At 41.0% G+C, this 22,235-nt stretch overlaps 1 protein-coding gene across 3 annotated transcripts; it reads left to right on the top strand.

Moving 5' to 3' along the window:
• The first annotated feature begins 3,732 nt into the window (after nucleotides 1-3,732).
• Nucleotides 3,733-8,469, top strand: BDKRB1 (bradykinin receptor B1). Of its 3 annotated transcripts, XM_055793851.1 has the most exons (3): nucleotides 3,733-3,867; nucleotides 4,987-5,112; nucleotides 6,489-8,469. In XM_055793851.1, the coding sequence occupies exon 3, from the start codon at nucleotides 6,545-6,547 to the stop codon at nucleotides 7,628-7,630; it is 1,086 nt and encodes a 361-aa protein (XP_055649826.1). In that variant the 5' UTR covers nucleotides 3,733-3,867; nucleotides 4,987-5,112; nucleotides 6,489-6,544; the 3' UTR covers nucleotides 7,631-8,469. The 3 variants fall into 3 exon arrangements, with proteins under 3 accessions (XP_055649826.1, XP_005230653.2, XP_055649827.1); XM_005230596.3 differs by lacking the exon at nucleotides 4,987-5,112 and having other exon boundaries at nucleotides 3,743-3,867; XM_055793852.1 differs by lacking the exons at nucleotides 3,733-3,867; nucleotides 4,987-5,112 and adding an exon at nucleotides 5,268-6,038.
• The last annotated feature ends 13,766 nt before the right edge of the window (nucleotides 8,470-22,235 follow it).

Genomic DNA, 22,235 nt, shown 5'->3' on the forward strand with positions numbered 1-22,235 from the left:
AGGTAGCTGGGGATACTGCAATCTTGTCAGTAGCTTTTCTCTGCCTGCTGGTAGCTCAAGGACCCATGATACAGCAAAAACAACTTTTCTTTGTGAGGACCCAGGTACACAAGAGCTATAGGTGTTTGCAGGACGGACCCTCTGCCTAAAGCCTTTACTCTTCTCCGAAAGCACGCAGACACCAGCAGCAATGGAAAGCCTCAGCAGCCCACAGAACGCACAATGTCAGCTCACAGCCTGTTTAATCCACATTCTTGCCCACTTTCCAGCACAATCACACAGTGTGAAGTATTCACATGTACTGTTTCTGTAGGTAACAAAAAACCCCAGGAAATAAGGTGCCACATCCAAGTTACATCTTCCCTACTGGCAGCTTAGTCACACTCAGATGCTTGGCTCTGTCCTGTTCTCACAGAAACAAGGCAAAACGTGAGAAAGGTTCTTGGTAAAATCAGAGCAGACTTTGTCCTGAGGACCTCAGAGCTGGAGAAGTTAACATGTAATCACATCAGCTTTTTATTCCTCTTTATCCTGCCCCCCTCCCACAGACGGTCCCACCTTCCCTTTTACCTGAGGCTACTGCATCTTTACAGAAGCTTTGGCCGCACAAAGGGCTGACTCCACATCCAGCTAAACAGAGATGACTGGGGAACCATCAGCAGAGAAACAGCAAGTGTATCAACAGTCCGTTGATATCTCTGGCCCACATTAGAAATGGGCAGGAATAATTCTTGTCTTTTCACTGTTTGTTCTTTCAGGTTGATTATTGGCTTCACCTGAAAGGCAAAATTAATGCTCTTAAAAGCTGTTAGCACAAACAGCTGGTGCTTGCTGCAGACAGGACAAGGTAGATTTTTTTTAGGTAGGGTTTCTGTGGAGAAGTCAGGGTCTTGATTCAGGTCTCTCAAATCCCCAAGCAATACTTTAGCCCCTAAATAACCCTGTCATGCTGTTTTTCTATCAGCGCATTGTGGGATTCCAGCCTATATTGGCTCCTTCCCTATTTTGTTGTTTCAGTCTCTGTAAACTGTAGTAAATGGAGCTTGATTATTACTGCACTGTGATGCTACCAGGGTCATTTATTAGGAATTGCAAATCATTGTACCAGAGTTTAAGCTCTCCTTAGAAATACCATCTATAGTGTATGTAAAGAAATCTACCTAAGCTGAATGAACAATTTTGCATCACAAGGCTGCATCAAAAAACTTTTCTCCTCTTCCAGAATAGGTGAACAGTTATAGCCAATAACTGTGTTGATTTGCAAATCATTTCAATAAAGAAAATCAAACTGTTAAATCATACTGTTCCAAAAAGATAATTCATTCACGCTCCACCTATGTTAAGAGGAAGACTTTTAATGGCTGAACTGTTGGACCAAGAGAAAGAACCCTGGATTTGTGCCATTTGTCTACCATGTAATGTGTGTAATAATTGAGCAAAAATACCTCTGCCTTCATCAACATATTTGTTTAATCTTTCTGATCAGAGAGGCCCAGTTAGCATTCCTATGCAGCTCTAGAGAATGCACTTTTTGCAGGGAAATCAACATAGACAGGGTGGCTGAAGATCATCTAAGCTTAAAACATACTAATGCGCTGTGAGTATCCTGAGCTGAAGGCACCAACAGACAGATGTTTCAATTGTGTATACACAGCAAAAACTTTTTAACTGTTGACTCTTACACAGATCTTTTTAAACTAGTCCTTCTTTAATTTGTGGTCCATCACATCTGTGCAATCTGTAAAATGTTACCAAATCATTATATGCTTTCTACAGGTTGAAATGAAGACCCAAGTTACAAAGAAGTAATAAATTAAAACTCCTTTTCATATAAAGTTACAGCTTCTTATGTGGACTTGTTCTCAATTGTTTAAGAGCTGGAGCTACAGCAGTGCCTATTCATTTCACTATTTCCACCAAATGTATACACTCCCAATTCTGCATCTCTCTCCTCTACTGAAAAAAGTTCTAATGATGGAAGTGAAAACCAGCAGAAAATAAGAAACTAGATTTGCAAAGAGGAGTTGGATTTGCAAACCAATATTTTGATCCCATTTTGAAGAGATGAATTTTCTAAGACTATGTTATTTATCATACAAATCTTAGGTACAGCTGCAGTTTTCTGTTCAGAGTCTGTGAGTAAATGTGAATGCTGGCGGCTTCTAGAGGTTCATGTCAAAGCAATGATGAATTCCAAACTTCTGGTTATTGCTCAAATGTTCTTCTTTATGGAAAAAATAACTTAAACACAGAAATTCACTAGCGTAAGCAAAGGGCAAGTTTTAGAAAGCCTGTGACGATCATCTCTGGTTGTATTGCAATTACCTTAATGAGTCAGTGTGGGATGTGTTGTTCCAAGATTGATCTCCTGTAGGTTACTAGGATTCCTTAGGTAACATATAATTCAAAAAATGTTGTGTAACAGGTCTTCACCAAAATAAAAGTTTTGATCAAGATATTAAATAAAAATCATTTTGACAGAAGTGAAGCATATAGCTTCATTTGAGATGTATTTTTAAATGCTGTTTCATTTATTTAATAAAATAAGTATATGTTTAAATGGGATGCTGTTTAAATAAAAGAAGTATTTATACATTTTAAATCTTCAAATTAAATATTGTGTTCTTTCAAGAATTCTCCAGTGTGATGGTGTTAACTGGAACAATTTTTTTAATTTGCCTATTTTACCAGTGTTTGCATAACTCTAACTTAGTATCTTTTTAATGAATAAAAAGTTGGAATAAAAGTATTTATCATTATGATAGGGAAGTTGATAATAAAATACCACTGTGCAGCCCCACATGGCTTTTCATTAACGCACTTTCCAAACAGCAATGGACATGGTCAAATAAGAATTCAGAGAGATGGTGCATGTGTTCGGTAGGTAGCCAATGGGAAGAATTTTTTCATATACGTAAATAACATTCCAGTCCCTTGACAATTTTTCACTGTGTTTTCAAAAGTTGAAACCCCCTATTGTTTACACAGGTATATTTAAGAGAGATTTGTATTTAAAATCTGAGCTGCATCAGATATGATTTTATTTCTAATATTGCTCTAATCAAAAGACGATTGGAATGAAAAAGAGAAAAATAATTCATAAACAAACAGTCTCGGGCTACAAGGTCCCAGGAGGTAATGAAGTAAAAAGGGGATTATTTATGGGTGTAAGCCTGAGAAAGTACAGCAGTCATCATGAGCTACTGAGAAGTAATGTTCACAGAGACTCATGTCCTAGAGCTCTATTGTGGGATGCAAAAGACTGTGCTTTCCACAAACGGTGGAAACGAAGTTTAGTGGGTCCACGCTTCAGCAGCCCTGCCCATGTGTCTATTCTGCTTTAACCCCAGCTCCTTGGCATGGTCCTCCCCCAGGCTGGCAGAGGAAGGAGCTCCCACCACAACAAAAACCTAGTTCAAAGTTTGTCTTTGTGTGCATTGGCACTGAGAGGGCACTTCAGAGCTGTTGTAAAATTGCTATTGTTACAGACCTCGTTAATCATACAAAGGAACTTTTAACTGCACAGGACCTGTACTTGAGAGCTTTATTTAGCTGTCACAGGAGGACAGGAGTCACGCCATATGGCTTGTATGATTTCACAATGAGAACGAAATATTTCACATGCCTTGAAAATTACTACAGCTGACATTTGGAGAGGTTAAAAAAAAAAAAAAAAAAAAAGTATCCTGGGGCTTTCTTCCAAAATGTAACATCACACACATTGTACATGGCCAGCAAAGCACTCAGACAGCACTCAGTTGCTCAGTCGTGCCTCAAGATGCATCTTTGAATTATCTCAATAACATCTGCACCAACTGTTTTTTAATGTGAAACTTTGCCTAAACTGCCAGGAAAGACAAGGAGTAGGTATGTCTATATGGTTTTAATGTCTTACCTTTATTAAAATTATTTCACATACCTTTTATATTTAAAAAAAAAAATATTTTGTGCTCTCAGTTCTAGTAAGAGTTTCCCTTTCTGTTTTACCATGAAACTAACTTTGAAGGTCAGGTCTAGTTCTCTTTATGTGTAAAAATGTGATTCATTTTATTCGATTTCTTTATAGCTGAAATGCTTAGATGTTTGCAGAATTTTCTCTTTCAAAGTAATCTTTACTTTTAAGATTCTTCCTAAAGCTCAGGTTGTATCTATTTAGTGTTTTCAGAGCACATGATCCTAGCTGGGTAATATGTATTAATAGTAATAATGGTGATAGATTCACTACATGGAAATTAATTTGAAATGAGTTCAAAGTAGGAAAAATATGTCATCATTTGCATAAAAGATGACTGGAATGTGTTACATACATAAATTTAAAAAACCATTCATGTGGCTAATTGTCCATTAGCACTAAATACTTAAAAATACAGTCTTAAAATTTGTCTTTGAAGAAGAAATTAAATTAAGCAACTGAAAATTAATTACATTTTCTGTCAAGACCTCTGGAGCTGTAAGTTATAAAAGGATTCTGGCTTGTGGTAGCGCTCAGGCACTGGCTAGTAGCCTCTGAAGAAATTCTCCCGATGACAAACTCTGCAAAAATTTCACGTACAATTGCTAGCTGAACAAGAAGTAAGATTGAGCTGTGGCTCAAATCTAAGTTGCAATGGAAACTAAATGTTTCTGAAGTTTCTAGTTTAGCCCACCATGAATATAAAATTTGTGTCTCCAGCCCAGAGATCACATCCAAAGTGTGCAAAATGACTCAGAAAATGAGCAAGCAAGGAAAAAAAGAACTTTTTCCTCTATATTTAGTAAAAATAATAATTTTGTTTACAAAAGGAAATGTTTAACAGTTATCTTATTTCTATGTTAATTTTGACATATAATGTTACAGATTTTCTTCCATTACTCTCACATCTTAGCCAACCTCCTGCTATAAAAAGGTTAGATTCCTGCTATCTCACAAAGAGCTTCTTGCTGTCTCAGAAATAGACTCTTTGATGTTAATCAGCCATTTATTTGCTCTATATATCTTCTCTCCAGCTTTAGATCCTCTCAAGTTATCTTAGTTTGCATGAGACTGTCAGTGAAATAGATGACATTCAGACTGTTGTGAGGGAAGATGTTCAAAGCCAGAGAGCCCAGTTCCTGCCAAGACTGCCAGCCTGAGTGAGTTTATGAACTCAAGATTAAACTTTGCTGCTCACTTAATTCTGCAATGATGAAAAATGTTCGGTGCATCAACTACCAAATTGCATGATGTGGAATATTAGTACTTAACTAATTGCTAGAGGCATCACAGAAACAGGTATCACAGACATCACTAAAGCTGTACATATATGTAAAAGAGCTAAACGATAGTTCTAAATGCTTTCTTCAGAAACTCCATCCTTAGCTATCCCCTTGGTGTAGAAATACAGAAGCTGAAAGAGCAGAGTAAAACAGCTGTAGAAGAAAGTTAACATTCAGGGTGGCTGACTGCAAAACACTGATTTTTTAAAAAATATATTCTTTTTTATGATTGACACGCTCCGCTTGGATATGAAATACTGAAATGTTAGATGTCACCACAGGCTCAGTAATGCCTTGCCTACCATAATGATTCTGAGACTGAATACCTGTAAAAAACCAAGATCCAGGCACTATGGTCAAGCATGACAACACGAGGAGAATAAAGTCACCACAGGAGGCAGCTCACAACCCAGTGGATTTTCATGGGAGGATAATGTTTTATCTGTGCTCTCATTCCTGCAGTGTCTCGCACAGAGTTACCAGAGAGAAATAAATGTATTGCCAATGCTATACGTGCCTAAACGTTTTGGACGCTGGGGCTGCCTCTCTGCAGCTGAACTCAGCTGAAATTTTTGAACTGGAGGAGAGTGCTGTGAATTTGCAGCTGCAGAGGCCTTCCCTCCAGGCAAGATCTTGAGCATAAGACTTTGGATGAGTCAGTGTTTTATTATTACAACCGCTGACATTTAAGGGCAATAAGCTGTCTAATCTAACGGTGATTTTGAACCCTAAGTTCAGGACGGGAGGAACTGAGAGGGAACAAAAGAATGCAAAGTTAAGCAAACAAGTGATGCACACAGAGGGTGAGTAGCATTTCCAGCTCTGGGGAAACAGGCATTACCCTGCTAAAGTTATACATAGCATGGAAAATAAGACCGAGGGCAGGGCAGGGTGCAAAGCTAGCTTTGTGTCACCAGCATGACTCCCGCTACTCTCAGAGAGCTAGAATTCGGCTATATATGTTTCTGTCATTAGTCTGGAGGAGTCATACAGAACTACTTAGACAAAATGGGCACTTCCCTTCCTCTGTGCTACTTCAAACAATGGCAGCAAAGAGAGGAAATTTCATAGAATGTAGAGGAAGTTCCATCCTTGCCAATTCTGGGAACATTTCTCACCATTGCACATATGAAGCATGGATTGATCTGGCCTATAATAATCAGTGAGCACTAATAAAGGATTTCCACCAGTTAAATGTTTGTTACACCTCTGATGGGAGACAACTGTTGGAATTTTATGCTTTTTTTTCACAGCCCCTTTCTCTCATTTCAAAGACGTCTCCTGTTCACTACTTCAGAATTTTTAAAAAATGACTGAAACTCCTCTACTGAATGTTCTCTCCTCAAACCGGAGTGAAAACAAGAGCAATGAAACTATTTGCCCGGACTTGGAGGAATGGTGGGAAATTGTGTACTATATAGTACCCAATTATATCAACATCATCTGCCTTATTGGAATGCTTGGAAATTTGTTTGTTCTCTTCACATACTTACTGCACAAGGGGTCCCTGAAGACAGCTGAAATCTACCTTACGAACTTAGCTGTTGCTGATCTTATCTTCCTCACATGCCTTCCTTTCTGGGCAGAGAACATCAGGAATGAATTTGACTGGCCATTTGGCAAGTTCCTTTGTCGCAGCACCAGCATGTCCATCACCCTAAACATGTACACCAGCATCTATTTGCTAGTGGCAGTCAGCGTGGATCGCCATTTGAGTTTTGTTCATACCTTGAACCACAGAGGGATACGGAGGAAAGCTATGGCCAAAGGGATCTGCTTGCTCACCTGGTTCTTCAGCATCCTTCTCAGCATCCCAACCTTTATGTTTCGGACTGTGAAATACTTTCCTCTGTGGAATATTTCAGCATGCACTTTAGACTTCCCCACCCCAATGTGGATAACAGCTGAAAACCTGGTATTCAACTTAGTGGGGTTTGGGTTGCCATCTACAGCAATCATCTTCCTTAATTTGTCTACCTTTCGCTCCCTACAAAAAAAAGCAAGAGAAGGAAGAGCACTCAGAACAAAGAGTTGCAAGGAGCACAAAGGCACAAAGGCCACCAGGTTGATCTTCACAGTGGTACTGATGTTTCTCTTGTGTTGGACTCCTTACCATTTTTTTGTATTCCTTGATACATTATACCAGACAGAAGTGATCAAAGGCTGCTTCTGGGGGGAACTAGTCAACTTTGGTGAGCAGTTCAGTTATACTCTGGCTACCACCAGCAGTTGCATTAACCCTGTGATTTATGTCTTTGTTGGGAAATACTTCAGGCAAAAGGCTTTAGAAGTTTTTTCACAGTTTATTCCCTGTGGATTTCCTTTGAGCTGGGTATCGTTCAAAGAAAAGTCTTCATATTTCAACATGTTTCCAATTAGAAGTAGTTTAACCTGATTGTTCTAGGTCCCATCTTCATTTTGATATTACAACTTAATTCAAATGGCATTAAAAATGAATATGAATTGCACTGATCTAGCATTCACAGACTAAGCAAATTATTTATTCAAGTAAATCACTTGACTGCTTATTTGTCCTCAGGTTTGCTTTTCTTTGTGTTACCCATCCAAACACCTAACGTGATATCAGAATTTTATACCAAATTATTTAACCTGTCTTAACAATTGTCAGTGACTTGAAGGAAACCTCTTTGACAAGATACCAGAAGTCTGGTTTCTTTACAGAAAGCCATAAGCTGGAGGAACATTCTACTGCATTATACCTGTGATGACAACTACTATACCACCAATAACACTATACATAAAATTAAAATGTGTATTACAGAGCAAATATGAGTATAATCTTCAGGTGATAGCTGCATTTGAGCAATTATAGAATACCTCCGGTTATTTTTAACAATATTTTAAATGTTTTGCATTTTCACAGTAACATATGGAAACTCTGAATATTTTTTGTGCACTTCAAATATATTCAGGGCATTAATATTGTACAAAACAATGTACCATAAAGAAAGTGTACATAAGTTGTAAAAAAAGTGAAGCAACCTGGCACCCTCCACAAAATCTGACTTTTTTTTTGTCCAGTAAAATGTTACACAATTATTTCTCAAGTACGTAAAGATTCTTTTTATTTTTTTATATATGAAAATATCAGTGATGGCCATTGAGACTCTATTATCTTGGAATGTCTTTCATCTGAAGCTAATCCTTAGATACATATTTATATTTTTATGAATCAAAACTAATAAAGTGCAGAGAGTGTCCCATTTTACACCATAGTCTTGTTCCTTCTTGTATTTATTTTGCATTTTGTCTCTCTCTGTGTTCCTTTGGGGAAAAGCAAATATATAGTTTTGTAATTAAAAATCCTTGCTGTTACCAGAATATAAACTCTAGCGGTAGTAGTGGTAGCAGTAGCAGCAGTAGTAATAATAAAAATAATAATGATAATAATGATGTAACAATAAAATACCAGACAGGAGACAAGAAGAAGGAAACTTCCATCACAGCCATAATTGCACAATAGACTTAAGACAACCGAGATACCTGTTCCCATAGCTCTAACAGCATGTGTATGTATGGGTATGGAAGAAGACAGGAGATAGAGTGCGGCCTGTTCAGCCAGAAGGATACTGAGTGCAGGAAGGGACATACAAGCGCATCGTTTGTTTAATCAGTTATTATACAGCTGTTTGGTCTTGTACTCCCTGTGTTGTATTTTCCACAGTTCTTAGTGTCACCATTTTGAATATGGAATTAATATCTTAATTATAGAAATCTGCCCATTCAACTTCATTGCAATAAGAGTAGTGTTCATTTTTAACGATTTCCCCAAACTTTTTGAATCTTAACAGTAGAAGCCTTTTGAAGAGTTAAAAAACTTGGTACCATGATGCTTTAAGAATTAGGGGTGGATTAAGGGAGCAGGAATCAGTCATAGCTTTATTAGTGACACTCCTTCTGTGACAGGCTTTTTTAAAATAAATGTCAGGGTTCGACATTAGCAGTAACAACAGCATGTGAAACCCACTGAGTCATCTGAGATCAAACACTCAATTCCAGTCTATAGTAACACACACAGCATTTATTTAACACATACTCGGCTGAATCCTTAATTCAAAAAACTTCCAAGCAGAGATATTTCCTGGGGAAAAAAAAAATTGAAATCATGATAAAAAATGTATAAACAGAACCGCCATTTTCCCACTACACATGGGGACCTTAAAAGGGAAAAATATTTTGTCTGACTAATGCTTGTCCATGTTTTGTAGCATACACAAATAAAGGGAAAAACACTTCTTGAGCACTGTGGCATATTTAGGGTATGAGTTAATAGGTTGAAAATCGGTCTGAAATCCAAAATCGATGGAAAGCCTCCTGTTTATCTCAATGGGCAAGTGACCAGGGCTTTCATGAAAGTGCTTCTATTTCACATGTGCACAATTCTCAGGAATCACAGAATGGTCAGGGTTAGAAGAGACCTCTGGAGATCATCTAGACTAACCCCCTGCTAGAGCAGGTTCACCTCAGGCAGGTTGTACAGTCACATCCAGGTGGGTTTTTAATATCTCCGCAGTAACAGGCTCCACAGCCTCTCTGGGCAGCCTGTTCCAGTGCTCTGGCACCCTCAAGGTAATGAAGTTATTCCTGATATTCAGAAGGAACTTCTGTTTCAGATTGTGCCTGTTGCCCCTTGACCTGTCACTGACCACTGAAAAGTGCCCAGCCCCATCCTCTTGACAGTCACCTTTACGATATTGGTAGACATTCATGAGGCCCCCTCTCAGTCTTCTCTTCTCCAGGCTGGACAGTCCCAGATCTCAGCCTTTCCTCACAAGGGAGCTGCTCCAGTCCGCTCATAATCTTTGTAGCCCTCCGCTGGACCCTCCCCAGTAGTTCCCTGTCTCTTTGGAACTAAGGACCCCAGAACTGGACACAGTGCTCCAGATGCAGCCTCACCAGGGCAAAGCAGAGGGGGAGGATCACCTCCCTTGACCTGCTGGCCACGCTTCTCCCAGTGCCCCCCAGGATCCCACTGGCCTTCTTGGCCACCAGGGCACACTGCTGGCTCATGGGCAACTTGCTGGCCACCAGAACCCCTTCCCCGTAGAGCTGCCTCCCAGCAGGCCAGCCTGTGCTGGTGCTGGCGTTGTTCCTCCCCAGGTGCAGGACCTTACACTTCCCTCTGCTGAACTTCATTATGTTCCTCTCCACCCAGCCTCTGGCCTGCCCAGGTCCCACTGAATGGCAGCACAGCCTGCTGGTGAATCAGCCACTCCTCCCAATTTTGTGTCATCAGCAAACTGGCTGAGGGTACCCTCAGTCCCTTCATCCAGGTCACCGATGGATAAGTTGAACAGGACTGGACCCAGCACTGAGCCCTGGGGAACACCACAAGCTACAGGCCTCCAGCCGGGCTCTGTGCCACTGACCACAACCCTCTGAGCTCCACCATTCGGCCAGTTCTCAGTCCACCTCACTGTCAACTCATCTAACTCGCTTTCTGAGTTTACTTATGAGGATGTTATTGGGAGACAGTGTCAAAAACCTTGCTGAGGTCAAGGTAGACAACATCCACTGCTCTCCCCTCATCTACCTGGCTAGCTATTCCATCATAGAAGGCTATCAGGTTGGGCAGGAGTGATCTCCCCTTGGTGAATCCATGTTGACAACTCTTGATAGCTGCCTTTTCCTCCACATGCTTAGAGATGACCAGGATGAGCTGTTCCATAACCTTTCCAGGGATGGAGGTGGAGTTGACTGGCCTGCAGTTGCCTGGGTCCTCCTTCTTGCCCTTTCTGAAGACTGGAGTGACATTGTCTTTCCTCCAGTCCTCAGGCACCTCGCCTGTCCTCCATAGTCCTGTTTCAAAGATGACGGAGAGTGGCTTGGCAGTAACATCTGCCAGCTCCCTCAGCACTCAGAGGTGCATCTCATTAGGGCCCATGGATTTGTGGGTGTCAAGTTTGCTTAAGTGATCTCTAACGTGACCCTCCTCAACCAATTGAAAGTCTGCCTTTCTCCAGACTCTCTCTTGCCTCCAGGGTCTGGAAAACCTGAAGGGTGGCCTTGGCAGTAAAGACTGAAGCACAGAAGGCATTCAGTAACTCCACCTTCTCTGTGACCTTCGTCACCAGGGCACCCACCTCATTCAGTAGTGGGTCCACATTTTCCCTAGTCATGCTTTTCCTACTGATGTACTTGAAGAAGCCCTCCTTGTTCTCAATGTCCCTCACCTGATTTAATTCCAAACAGACCTTAGCTTTCCTTATCTCCTCCCTGCATGTTCTGACAACATCCCTATATCACTCCCAAGTGGCCTGTCCCTTTTTCCACATCCCATAAACTACCTTCTTCTGTCTGAGTTTTTTCAGAAGCTCCTTGCTCACCCAGGCAGGTTGCCTGCCTCCTTTTCTTGATTTCTTACTCATCGAGATGAACCTATCTTAAGCTCAGAGAAATTGATGCTTGAATATTAGCCAGCTCTCTTGGACCCACCCTACCTTCCAGAGCCCTAACCCATGGGATTCCTCCAAGTAGAAAATTGAAGAAGCCAAAGTTAGTTCTCCTGAAGTCCAGGGTTGCAGTCCTACTTATTGCTCTGCTCCCTCCATGCAGGGTCCTGAAATCCACTATCCCATGGTCACTGCATTCAAGGTTGCCCCCAGCCTTCACATCTCTAACCAGTCCTTTTTGTGAGTACAAGGTCCAGTACAACTTGCCTTGTTGGCTTCTCCACAACCTGCATCAAAAAGTTACCATCAATGCTCTGCAGGACTCTCCTGGACTGCGTGTGCCTAGCTGTTTTGTCTTTTCCAGCAGATATCAGGGTGGTGAAGTAAAAAAAGGAAAAAGCATCTGTAGGTTAAATACTGCTTTAAACCATTTAACAGGGTCTTGCGAATCAATTGCTTTACTCTCCTATACAAATGTATGTAAATGAAATTATTTTTCATCCATAAAGTAAAAATTGATCAGCTTCTCTCATTACTGATTCTGTGACCTATACTAACGTAGAAAAATATGAAGAGTAAATGCAATTTACTCCACAGCAAATGCAAAATTCTATATTTAATCAGAAATAATCCACTGCATAGATACAGGGTGAAAAGTGAGAGACTAACATCAGTTTAGCAGAAAAGGATCCATAGACTGAAAATCGAACATGATCCAGGAGTGCCATGCTGGTTTTGCCTCAAAGGTGTCTATGACAGCATGTAATGAACTTGTAGTAAGGGAGGCTCAGGATAAGCATTAATAAAACCTTCTCCTAGTAAAGGTAGTGATAAGCTGCCTTGGAGAGAATCCACCACAGCAGCAAGGGAAGCATCCAAGACCACTTTAGACAGACATTGTTGGGGACAATATGAATTAGTTCTGCCCCAGCACAGGGAGTATTTTTAATGATGTGTATCTCTCCACTGACTCTTTGTCTTGTGCTCAATAAATAAAGTTTCCTTGTTTGCATTTTGAGGGCTCTTCACCTATTACCTTTCAATTAATACTGAAATGTCACGTCTGATAGCCAGTTAAACAATACTGCCAGACTCCACTGCCCATGGGCTGCTCTTTTGAATAAACTCTCTTTTCCCCTTCTCGGATGTTACTTCTCACAGTCCCAATAAATATTGTCAAGCGTTAATAATTAAAAAATTTCTGTGCTGCAATGCTAATCTTTTATAGCCAAGACCCTAAAAGCCTGCAAGTATAATTTAACTTGCTCACCCCATCCATCTACATTGAAATAGTATATTTTATTTTTTAATCATAAGTTCCATAGGGCAAGGACTACCTTTTTGTTATCTGTTTAGGCTAGCATAGTCTGTTTACAATATGGCTCTGCTAGCACTAGTGCAGTGAAGTGACATTTAGGATTCACTGAAACCTATCTGAAGGAATAATACAGCCTGGAGTTGCATTGGCACTATCAAAACATTTTGACAAGCTGTTTCAGTTTTACAAGCTTTAACTGTAAATGTAGACAGTTGTCATATCAGATTCTGCCTGTAACAAGATAACACACACACACCCCCAAAAAAAAAAACCAAACAAAAAAACCCCAACAAACTACCCACACCAAAACTGGCTGATCCATTTCTATTAACTGAAGCTAGAAGAGAAGACATTGATCACTAAAAATAAAGACAGATGCATTTTCAGAGCTTTAGAGCCACATGGGCTTCTAGCCTGCCAGGATTCATCCTCCTGGGAAGAGCGCTGTTTGTCATCCCTGTGAAAATCATACCGAACCAAGTGAAAATGTTGACTCTTAGGTGGAAGAAAGCAGTCTGCATACAGTACGGATGTGCTGGAGCTTTCAACAGCTAGATCCCATTCTCACAGAGATGCTTAAACCCTCTGCAGCTGCCTGTGACAGGGTTCCAGAGAGACCTACCAGGTCACAGAGCAACAGGACCCATTTCACTGCCTGCAGGTGCTGTGGGCCAAGGGCAGTGGGTGTTAAGGAAGCTGCTTGCTCATGGTCCTAGCGAGCCTGTTGGCACACTCCCAGCATCAGGAAAGGAACAAGTGACAAAAGATCTGCTAGACCACAGGACCAGAATTAGACTGGGGAAACACGGCTGTGGCTGGAGGTTAATGGTGAACAGAGAAAGGTCTGGCTGGAGACCACGAGTCGAGAAATGCAGGACAAGAGTGAGGGGAGAGAAGAAAGCAATTGCCAGTGTCTCTGCCAGCCACTTCCCAATGCAGCAGTGTGTGGAGGAGCAGGGAGGTCACACTGACCAAAGGAAAGCACTGAGGGAGGAGAGGAGACAGGCCCTGGCGATATCAGGAGACACAGCAGGAACCAGTGTGCATGTGAAGGGGAAAAGGAACTGGGAAAGAGCTGGGACCTGCTGTGCAATGAGGTCAGAGCAAAGGATAAAAAAAGGAAGAAGTAGCAGACACCTCAGGATGGGACTTGGAATATTTTGTTCACTTTAGAACTAAAGTTTGCCAAAATTAAAAACATCAAAAGAAATTTGAGTTTACCAAATTAAGCATGCAAGGGCCCGGAAATGTTTGATCTAATACTGTCCCTGGAATCTCAGTGTGTCCTCCTTCAGTGTATGAGTTGTAATGCAGTCTTATCTGACTAAACTTTGAATTTCCAGCACCGCAACCTAACCACTTCTGATTTAGCTTTGTGTCATTCTGCCTTATGTGGGAGATAGACACACATAAACCAAACAGTACCCTCAAGAAACTAAATCATCCATCCTGCATGTCAAATAAAAACAACAGTATAGATAATACACATCCTGCCTTGATTTTTACAAAAAGAAATCTTTGAAACAACGTAGAATTAAACTGAAAAATTTGCTGCAGTGAGATTATATAGACGCAAACGAGTCTAATAATCATATCTGAAAAGATTAGAAGAAATTCTAAAGTAAGAGCGATTATGAAGAACGTTGTCATCAGCACAAATGTAGGAAGGAACATTCCCCTTTCCTTGTAGCTCAGCAGGCTGCCTGACAAACAGCAGACACCACCTTTGGTCACTGGAAAGGAGTCGTCAAAACAACTTCATGGTAGAAGAATAAGGCAGGGCTTTGGGTCTATCAGGAGGGCAGGAGGAGGACAGAACTGGGGATTCAAAAATATACTACTGTGTCAGCTCAGGGCACAGAGAATAGCTGGAAACACAGATCCCCTGGCTGGACCATACAAGAACAGGGTTTTTTTTATTTTTCTAAGGCAAGCTGAAGCTCAAAAGCAAAACAAGCCCAAGTGAAGAGCATGCCAGCTTGTCTTAGTTACTCTGGTGTTTTTCTGTTTTCTTCAGGTTTTCAGTAGTTGCTGTTTATTGCCAAGCCTGTTATTTCACACGTGAGTGAAAGTAAAATCCTGAGTATCTTCACCAGCCTACTGAACTAGATGAGAGACCTGCCCCTTCTTTCCCTAGCCCCAAACAATAAAGAGCCCTTGTGACTAGCATGTTCCTCCCTGGCGGAGAATCGTCGTGGACCCATTTAGTCACAGGTAGCACGCCCTACTTTAATTCTCCAGCACACACCACATTGCAAATACCCATCCGACTGAGCAAGAGAAAATGTTAGCAAAGCTTTACTCCAAAGGAAGAGTGGACACCCTCTCCTTTCTTTCCTTTTTTGTTGTTGTTGCAAAACAGGCACAGTCTTGCTGGACGAGTTCACTCTGCAGCTGCCCACAAAGAAGTAGGACTTGACCCATTCTTCAGTTCCACCTTGATTATTAAGCATGGCTTGAACAGATCCAGCTGCCTCTCAGGGTCAATCCATGGGCAACAATGCATCATAGCACCTCATCTGAATGGTAAGAGGGGAAAATCCTGCTTTAGCATTCTGCTCCTCAGTTTCTGGCAGGAGAACCTTGTCCACACAACCTACTTAGGTCATGCTGTTGCCACAAATACAGTAAGTCTTTTGTGACATCAAGCGGTGATCATGGGGGGGGTTACTAAATGACATGACACAGTAAAAAGGGATCAATTAACTCAAAACTTCATACTTCTAAAGCATACATGTGGCTGGCTGCAGTGCATTGTACAGGAAAATGCCTTAGGAAGCAATTGCTCAAGAAAACAGGGCTCTGCCATCTTACTGTTGTGCACCGCAGGTTTGTTTCTGCAAAATCTTTGCTGTCTGCTAGTGATATTTTCTTTCAGGAGCTGAGGCTTATTCTCCATCATCGCTCTAATCTACAGCTACAGCTGGAAGACACGTTCTCCTCTGGGAAGTAATTCACACACAGGAAAGTTCACATTTGGTTTCATGCATTGATATTTATCTAGTTCAAGTCCTGCATGGCAAATCCCCAGCCACACATCAGGAACGAAACTATCCACCACCATTTCCATCACACAAGACTAACTCAACAGATAAATTACAAGGTCCAAATACTGAAAAAAACTTTTCGAATTTTCCTAGTATTTTTTTGATGTATGGACAAATGCACGTGTCAGGTAGCTACAGAATAAGATAGGCTCATCATTCAACACTGGGAGGCAGGATAAGTAAAAATATTTAATCTGCAGTCTCAAGCACTCATCTGAGTGACAGAACCGTTCTATGAAAACCAGGTTAGAGGCCAAAACCTCACCCCATATACATCACAGTACACTGAAATTAATGGATCTATACCTATCTGCACCAGCCAAAGGGCTAGTCCTGAACAGAGATAGTGACTCTGAGTGCCTGTCATTACACCATTTTAAAGCTACTACAGTTTTTTCAGAGTCCAAAGTGTATATAACCATCAGTGTATAGCCAGCGTAATAAGCAAGAGCCTTCATCTCTTTAGTTGTTTTTTTTTTCTGCTATGCTTTTCAGGTACAAAGCTTTTGTCACATGACAAAACTGCTGGCGCACACTGTAAAAGTTATTGGGGGGGGTGGGGATTTGCTCATTTGCAGGACAAAACAAAGAGACAGAACCTGTCATCAGCCTCTAGTGATAATGTGAGACACTCACTAAGCTCAGTTTCGGATAAAGACTGGTAAATGGCAAAAGTCAGTCAAAACTTGACACTAAATTTAATAAATTTTCAAAAAGGAGAAACCCAAGAAAAATTAAAGATCAGGTTGCCTGTTCCGCAAAACTTCAGTCCGTCCTCAAGAACCACGAGAAGCACTAAGCCTCTGAGTGAGGCCTCTTGCCAGCATTGCTTAACTCTTATCTGCTGATTGCGTGCCAGCTTCCCGGCGTGGATGCCAGTAATTCTTAAGCCAAATCATACACAGCCAGAACATAAAATCTCTCTGACGTAGCAAGGGGTAGTCAGACAATGGGTGACGATACATCTGGTGGGATTTAACGCCCAACTAATATCCTTATATTCCCTAGTGAAATATTAGCCAAATAAAAGCATTTTTGTTTGTTTTACCATGAAATTAACCATTTATTTAGAAAAGCAGGACAAAAAACTAGCTTCATTCGAATTATTCATATCTCATCTTTCGTGCTATGGCAAAACTCAAATATGCTTCAAGTACACTGCACATTATCCAAACAGTAAGTCTGCGAAAGAATACAAGATGTCCCTGAGAAACTACACAGAAGCACCACTGATTGATCACTTTAAAAGGAGTGCTCCACAGAGAAAGCCTGTAGACCAAGGGCATGGTTTCAGTAGAATAAAATTAGATGTGTGATGTTAGACCTGTATTGTTCTTCCCGCCCTGCTCTGCTTCACTTCCAGGCATTCTACAGGACCCATCCTGTTTATTCAGATGAGCTGTGAAGAGTCTGGAAGAGTTATTTTGGGATACTGTCCCAGACTTTGGGGATACTGATGTGAAACACAACTCCCTTCATGCACTGGATTCTTTGTCTGCTCTTTTTTCAAATTCTCGCTATTCAGACTAATATTAGTGGCCTGATTTTAGGGAAAGGCTTCCTTTTCCAGTTCAGTATATCATTCTCTGATGGGCTGGACAATGCCATATCCAGTCATGCTGTGGGAGACCTATCTGAAGTCCCTGGTCACCGGTGGAGAAAGCCTGCAGTAGCAGATAATGGCAGATGATGCCCTTTAGCAAAGCTCCAGCCCACAGCCTCTCTTCTACCCCACCATCAGGAGCACCAGGCACAGCCAGCCGTGTTAGCACATGCTGGCCTGAAGCAGGAAAGCCCCTGCAACTCCGCAGTAAGGTACTAGTCTGGTGGCACAGAACCAGGAAGCAGGAGCCCACAGTACAAGACAAAAGTGATGGACTAGTCACGTCATCTTCCATTCAAGGAAACACCAGCAGTATCTTCCTAGATGCCCAAAATATCTTTTTTTTTTTGTCACCGAAGCCAATTGGGAAATAGCTTTCTTTGCCCAAGGTTATTGCTATATGAAGTGACAACTGCAGTACACCTTTCAGGAGCAAACAAGACAGCAAGGTGCACTCAGGTCTCTGAACTGAGATGCACCCAGTTCCTTGAACATTCTCCTATGTTATGAGGAGAAAGAACAGCTCTGATGCTATTAGTCCAACTTAGAGTAAGGTTAACAACACTTACTGAGCATTAGCAATGAACTCATCCCACAACACTATTTTACAGGAAAAATACCTTCTATTTTGAGAAATATGAGTGTATGTTATCAGAAGCTGTTGGCAAAAGAACCAGTTTGTCTTAGAAAACCAGCAATAGAAATATAAGAATGTCTTAGTCACTCTAACTGAAAGCAGTTTTTGTACTCATGAAAAAATTCTGGTGTGACAATTTTAAAATATAGACACATAGTTTCACAGAATCATTATTTTTTACTGTCTTCTCCTGTAAGTTTTTACTGAGTTACATGCTATACCTTAATAACGCACTCTATAAAGAGTCAAATAATTGTTATCCTTTTCCTAGACATTCTCTTATTTGTACATTTTAAGTATTATTAACATAAAGGTTATTTCTGAGAGATACTTTTTAGTATTCAGCTTATTCAGTACACTTCTATACTTCTTAGGTGATAGAAAAAGTTGTGGCATAAGAAAAACTCTGGCACAGCATAGAATTTAGACAACCAGCTACATCCAAAAAGCAGCAGTAAAGGTATGGAACACATTAATGAAATTCTCTATCCTATGCTGCTACCACACATGTGATCCAAAAGTGGTGTTTCTTGTAAGTAAAGCACTTGGGAAGGTCATATTTGGCAATGTCATCAAAGGTGAAGGACAACAAAACAGTTCAATGTTTGGGAAATGATGTGTATCATATAAAGGAAGGTTAAAGGAGTCATAGCTTGCCTGTGAGACCAGGGGCTGTTGGTGGTGGGCAAATTACTCCTGTCAGTATGGGCTACTCCGTCTGACGTTGGATCAATGACTGTGTTTCCTTGGTGAAACAAGCTAGGGAAGTAAACAGCAAGAGTCAGAAAATTAGGAGTTCTCCCCTCTTGTCATTCTAAGCACTGAAAGAGGCAGCAGGAAAAAGACTGTGTAGCAATAATTCTATACAGTCATGTAATCAGAAATTATCCTCACAACACAAACCCGTTAAGGGAGGTAAATGGAGGTAGGGCAAACAATAGAGGTTGTTGCATTTGGTTGCTTTCTGCCATCTGATATTTCAGTGTTATTTCCATTATTTTGCTATAAATAGTTTCTGTATACATGTATACATATGGAACTAAGACTAAAATAACTTTTAGTACTTAATAATCCATCTATTTTTCTAAAGGAAAATGGGGAAAAGCTACAGTTCTCTGCAAGGCAAATATTTTCTAATTCATGAGGTCTGAAAAACATTAAACTACCATTTGCAATATTCTAGGACATTAACTCTTCCTCCCTCCACATACACGTTACAATAAATACACTAAATTTCTCTTTCAGCAAATTTATTTGTAGTAACTTCTAACATAACTGACCGCAATTATTGTCTGATCCTGAGTTATAGCAAGATTGATGGGTTTGATTAGAGTTGGTAAACTGTTTCTGGACAGGCATTTTATTTGAAAAATACAGCCTCTGTTTTTCCTTATCAAATATCTACAGAATTAATGTGTTTTATGTGTTTCAAATGCTCATTGTTTGAATTATGCAGCAGATGGTATATATTGCAGCATACTAAAGAATGATTAACCCTTTAATCTTGCTTCCAGCAGTTTCAGTTGCTGATTTTCAGTGTGGTTTGCCATCCAAGGCTCCTGCTTTCATTTGTCGTCCGTCACTCGGGATACTTTCAGACCCACTAAGACCTCACATACTCTTTTGACAAGAGCAGCTTCTCACAGGAGCAAGTAATCAGGTCACTTCTTTCAAACTGGTTTGCGATCAAAGTTTTGCTGCCGGAAGTGTTGGGGAGTTGGGGGGAGGAATATGGGAAAGAAAAGGTGTCTCCTTTGCTTCGCTGATGGATTTTAATTTTAATTGATGGATTAGTAGCAGCCTGAAGCTGCTCTGCCAGCATGGTTCAGCTGGACACTTCTGCTTGACCTCATTCAATGACCTTCTCTATCTCCACTGGGGCTACAGACATGGAAATGAATTCAGAGTCTGGTTTTGCAGCAGCACTTACCAAGCTGGAGACCTTCCCAACAGATTGGTAAAGGAAGTGGCAAGCTGCACACGTGGTGCAGCACTGTATCCCACAGCACCTTCAGCGTATTTTCACCAGCAGCTGCTAGCTGAGCTGTTAGAACACCGACATTGATTAGGGGCTCTTGTTGAAATGCATCTCTCTCCAGTCTCAAGGAAAGGTCGTGCCTCATATTCCGCTTGCTGCTATATGCAGCTTACAGTGCTGTTTGCCAAGTGTGTCTCAGAAAGACTAATGATGTTTATAGCGCTTCATACACATTTGGACACAGTATTTTCATGATAATCACGTCAAGAATTCAGACCACCCTGTGAGATGGCCTTCTCTGAGCAGGAAAAGAAATACTTACTAGTGAAAATGATTGGTGAAGCCATATAGAGCTTCATGAACGGCTAATTTCTCTACACCTTTTAAAATTGCAGTTGTAACTTATATGATTACAATTATACAATCACAATTTATAACACATATAACAGCGTTTTAAATATATCACAGCAGGTCTCTTGTGATGGAGCCTAGATCATTGCTGCAGAACTCTGTGCAAGGAGCACTGATTCTTATCAATTTTTGACATGTGTGAACTGACAAGATAGAGACTTACTGTGTGCGTCACCACTGCGTGCATGCTCTTACTGGGAAGTCTATACGAGCTGTATCATGCCTCTCCCTCCTGCCCAGTCCCACACATTAGCACTGCCTAGTGTAGCACGTGTTCACTGAATGAAAGGGTGCAGCAATGCTGACATAACCGGCTTGTCCAATCCCGGTTCTTTTGCACACCTTCATACAAATCACAACACACACAGGCTGTCACCACAGCAGCTCTGCCAGCTTAGATTAGCTGCTACTGATATAACGCATGATAACACCACAGGGCAAGCCAGGTCCCTGGATACATACGCACTGATGAAACCATCACCAGAACTGCCTAACTCAGCAGTGAAACCGCCAACAGATTATATATGGAGCATACCATTAGAGTTAATGCACCTGAAAGAAAAGTGAAGGGAAATTGTACTTGAACAGCAAAATGGAGGGACCAGAAATGGGTTTCAGTAACGGCCAGACAAAGCTGAAACTCCCTGACCCATCTAAACCATTAAACTGCTTTGCTCTCTTTGATGACCTGTATTAGGGAAAAACACTGAAGCATCAGAGAGGTCCCAACGTGACCTGCTTTGTTAGATGGCCCTTGTCTGAGAGATCAACAGACCTGCTTGCTCACCCATCCCTACTTTGGATTAAAGGAGGATTGAAGGGCAAGATAAAGAAGCTTTCCTGAAAGGTAAGAGTTAAAGTACAGAGGCAGCTGTTGGGGATGGGTATAAACATATTGGGAAGTACAAAGTTCATATTTTTCTTTAAAATTAGATGAAAATTTGTACTCCTCCTTTTCTCAGATATTGTAATCCCTTTCCAGTTACAATCTACTTCGGTTGCTTTAATTATTCTGGAGGACTTAACTTAGTAGCCAGGCAGTGAAAACCTGCACTACATCTCTGTCCTCTGAAAATTGCCCCCTATAACTCTCTCTCTACTTCCTGGAAAACTTCTGGCATCATTACTTAGGTCCACAAATGGAGAGCAGAGCCCAGTTAAAACACAGAAATTAAAATTCAAAGCAAGAGCTTGTGATTCAAAGCAAGGTGTGCTATCTCACAGGTACTCATTTACCAGCCCTAGCCCTTTCAAAGGCATGTTAGTGTTTTACCTATCACATACTGTCTAGTAAACACTTACCTAAGACTTGTGGATGTCAAGAGAACCTCAGCATGCCTATTTCCACCGATGAAGTGGAATATCACATTGATCTATGCCAACAAGGTATTGTGCCACATTGTGCTGAAATTCGAACAACTAGTGCAAGATGACTTGAATGAACTCCACGTAACTGAGGATATTATTGCCTTCCCGAGGGTGAAGCAGCAATGTTGTCAGCTCCTCAGAAAAGGAGGAATATGTATCAGTCACCAGCAACATTCGAGCTGCTTCAGGGACATCAGTGTACCACAAACGAACCACAGCAGAAAG

This window comes from Falco peregrinus, chromosome 1, assembly GCF_023634155.1.
Source record: "Falco peregrinus isolate bFalPer1 chromosome 1, bFalPer1.pri, whole genome shotgun sequence".
In the NCBI taxonomy this organism is placed as follows: Eukaryota; Metazoa; Chordata; class Aves; order Falconiformes; family Falconidae; genus Falco; species Falco peregrinus.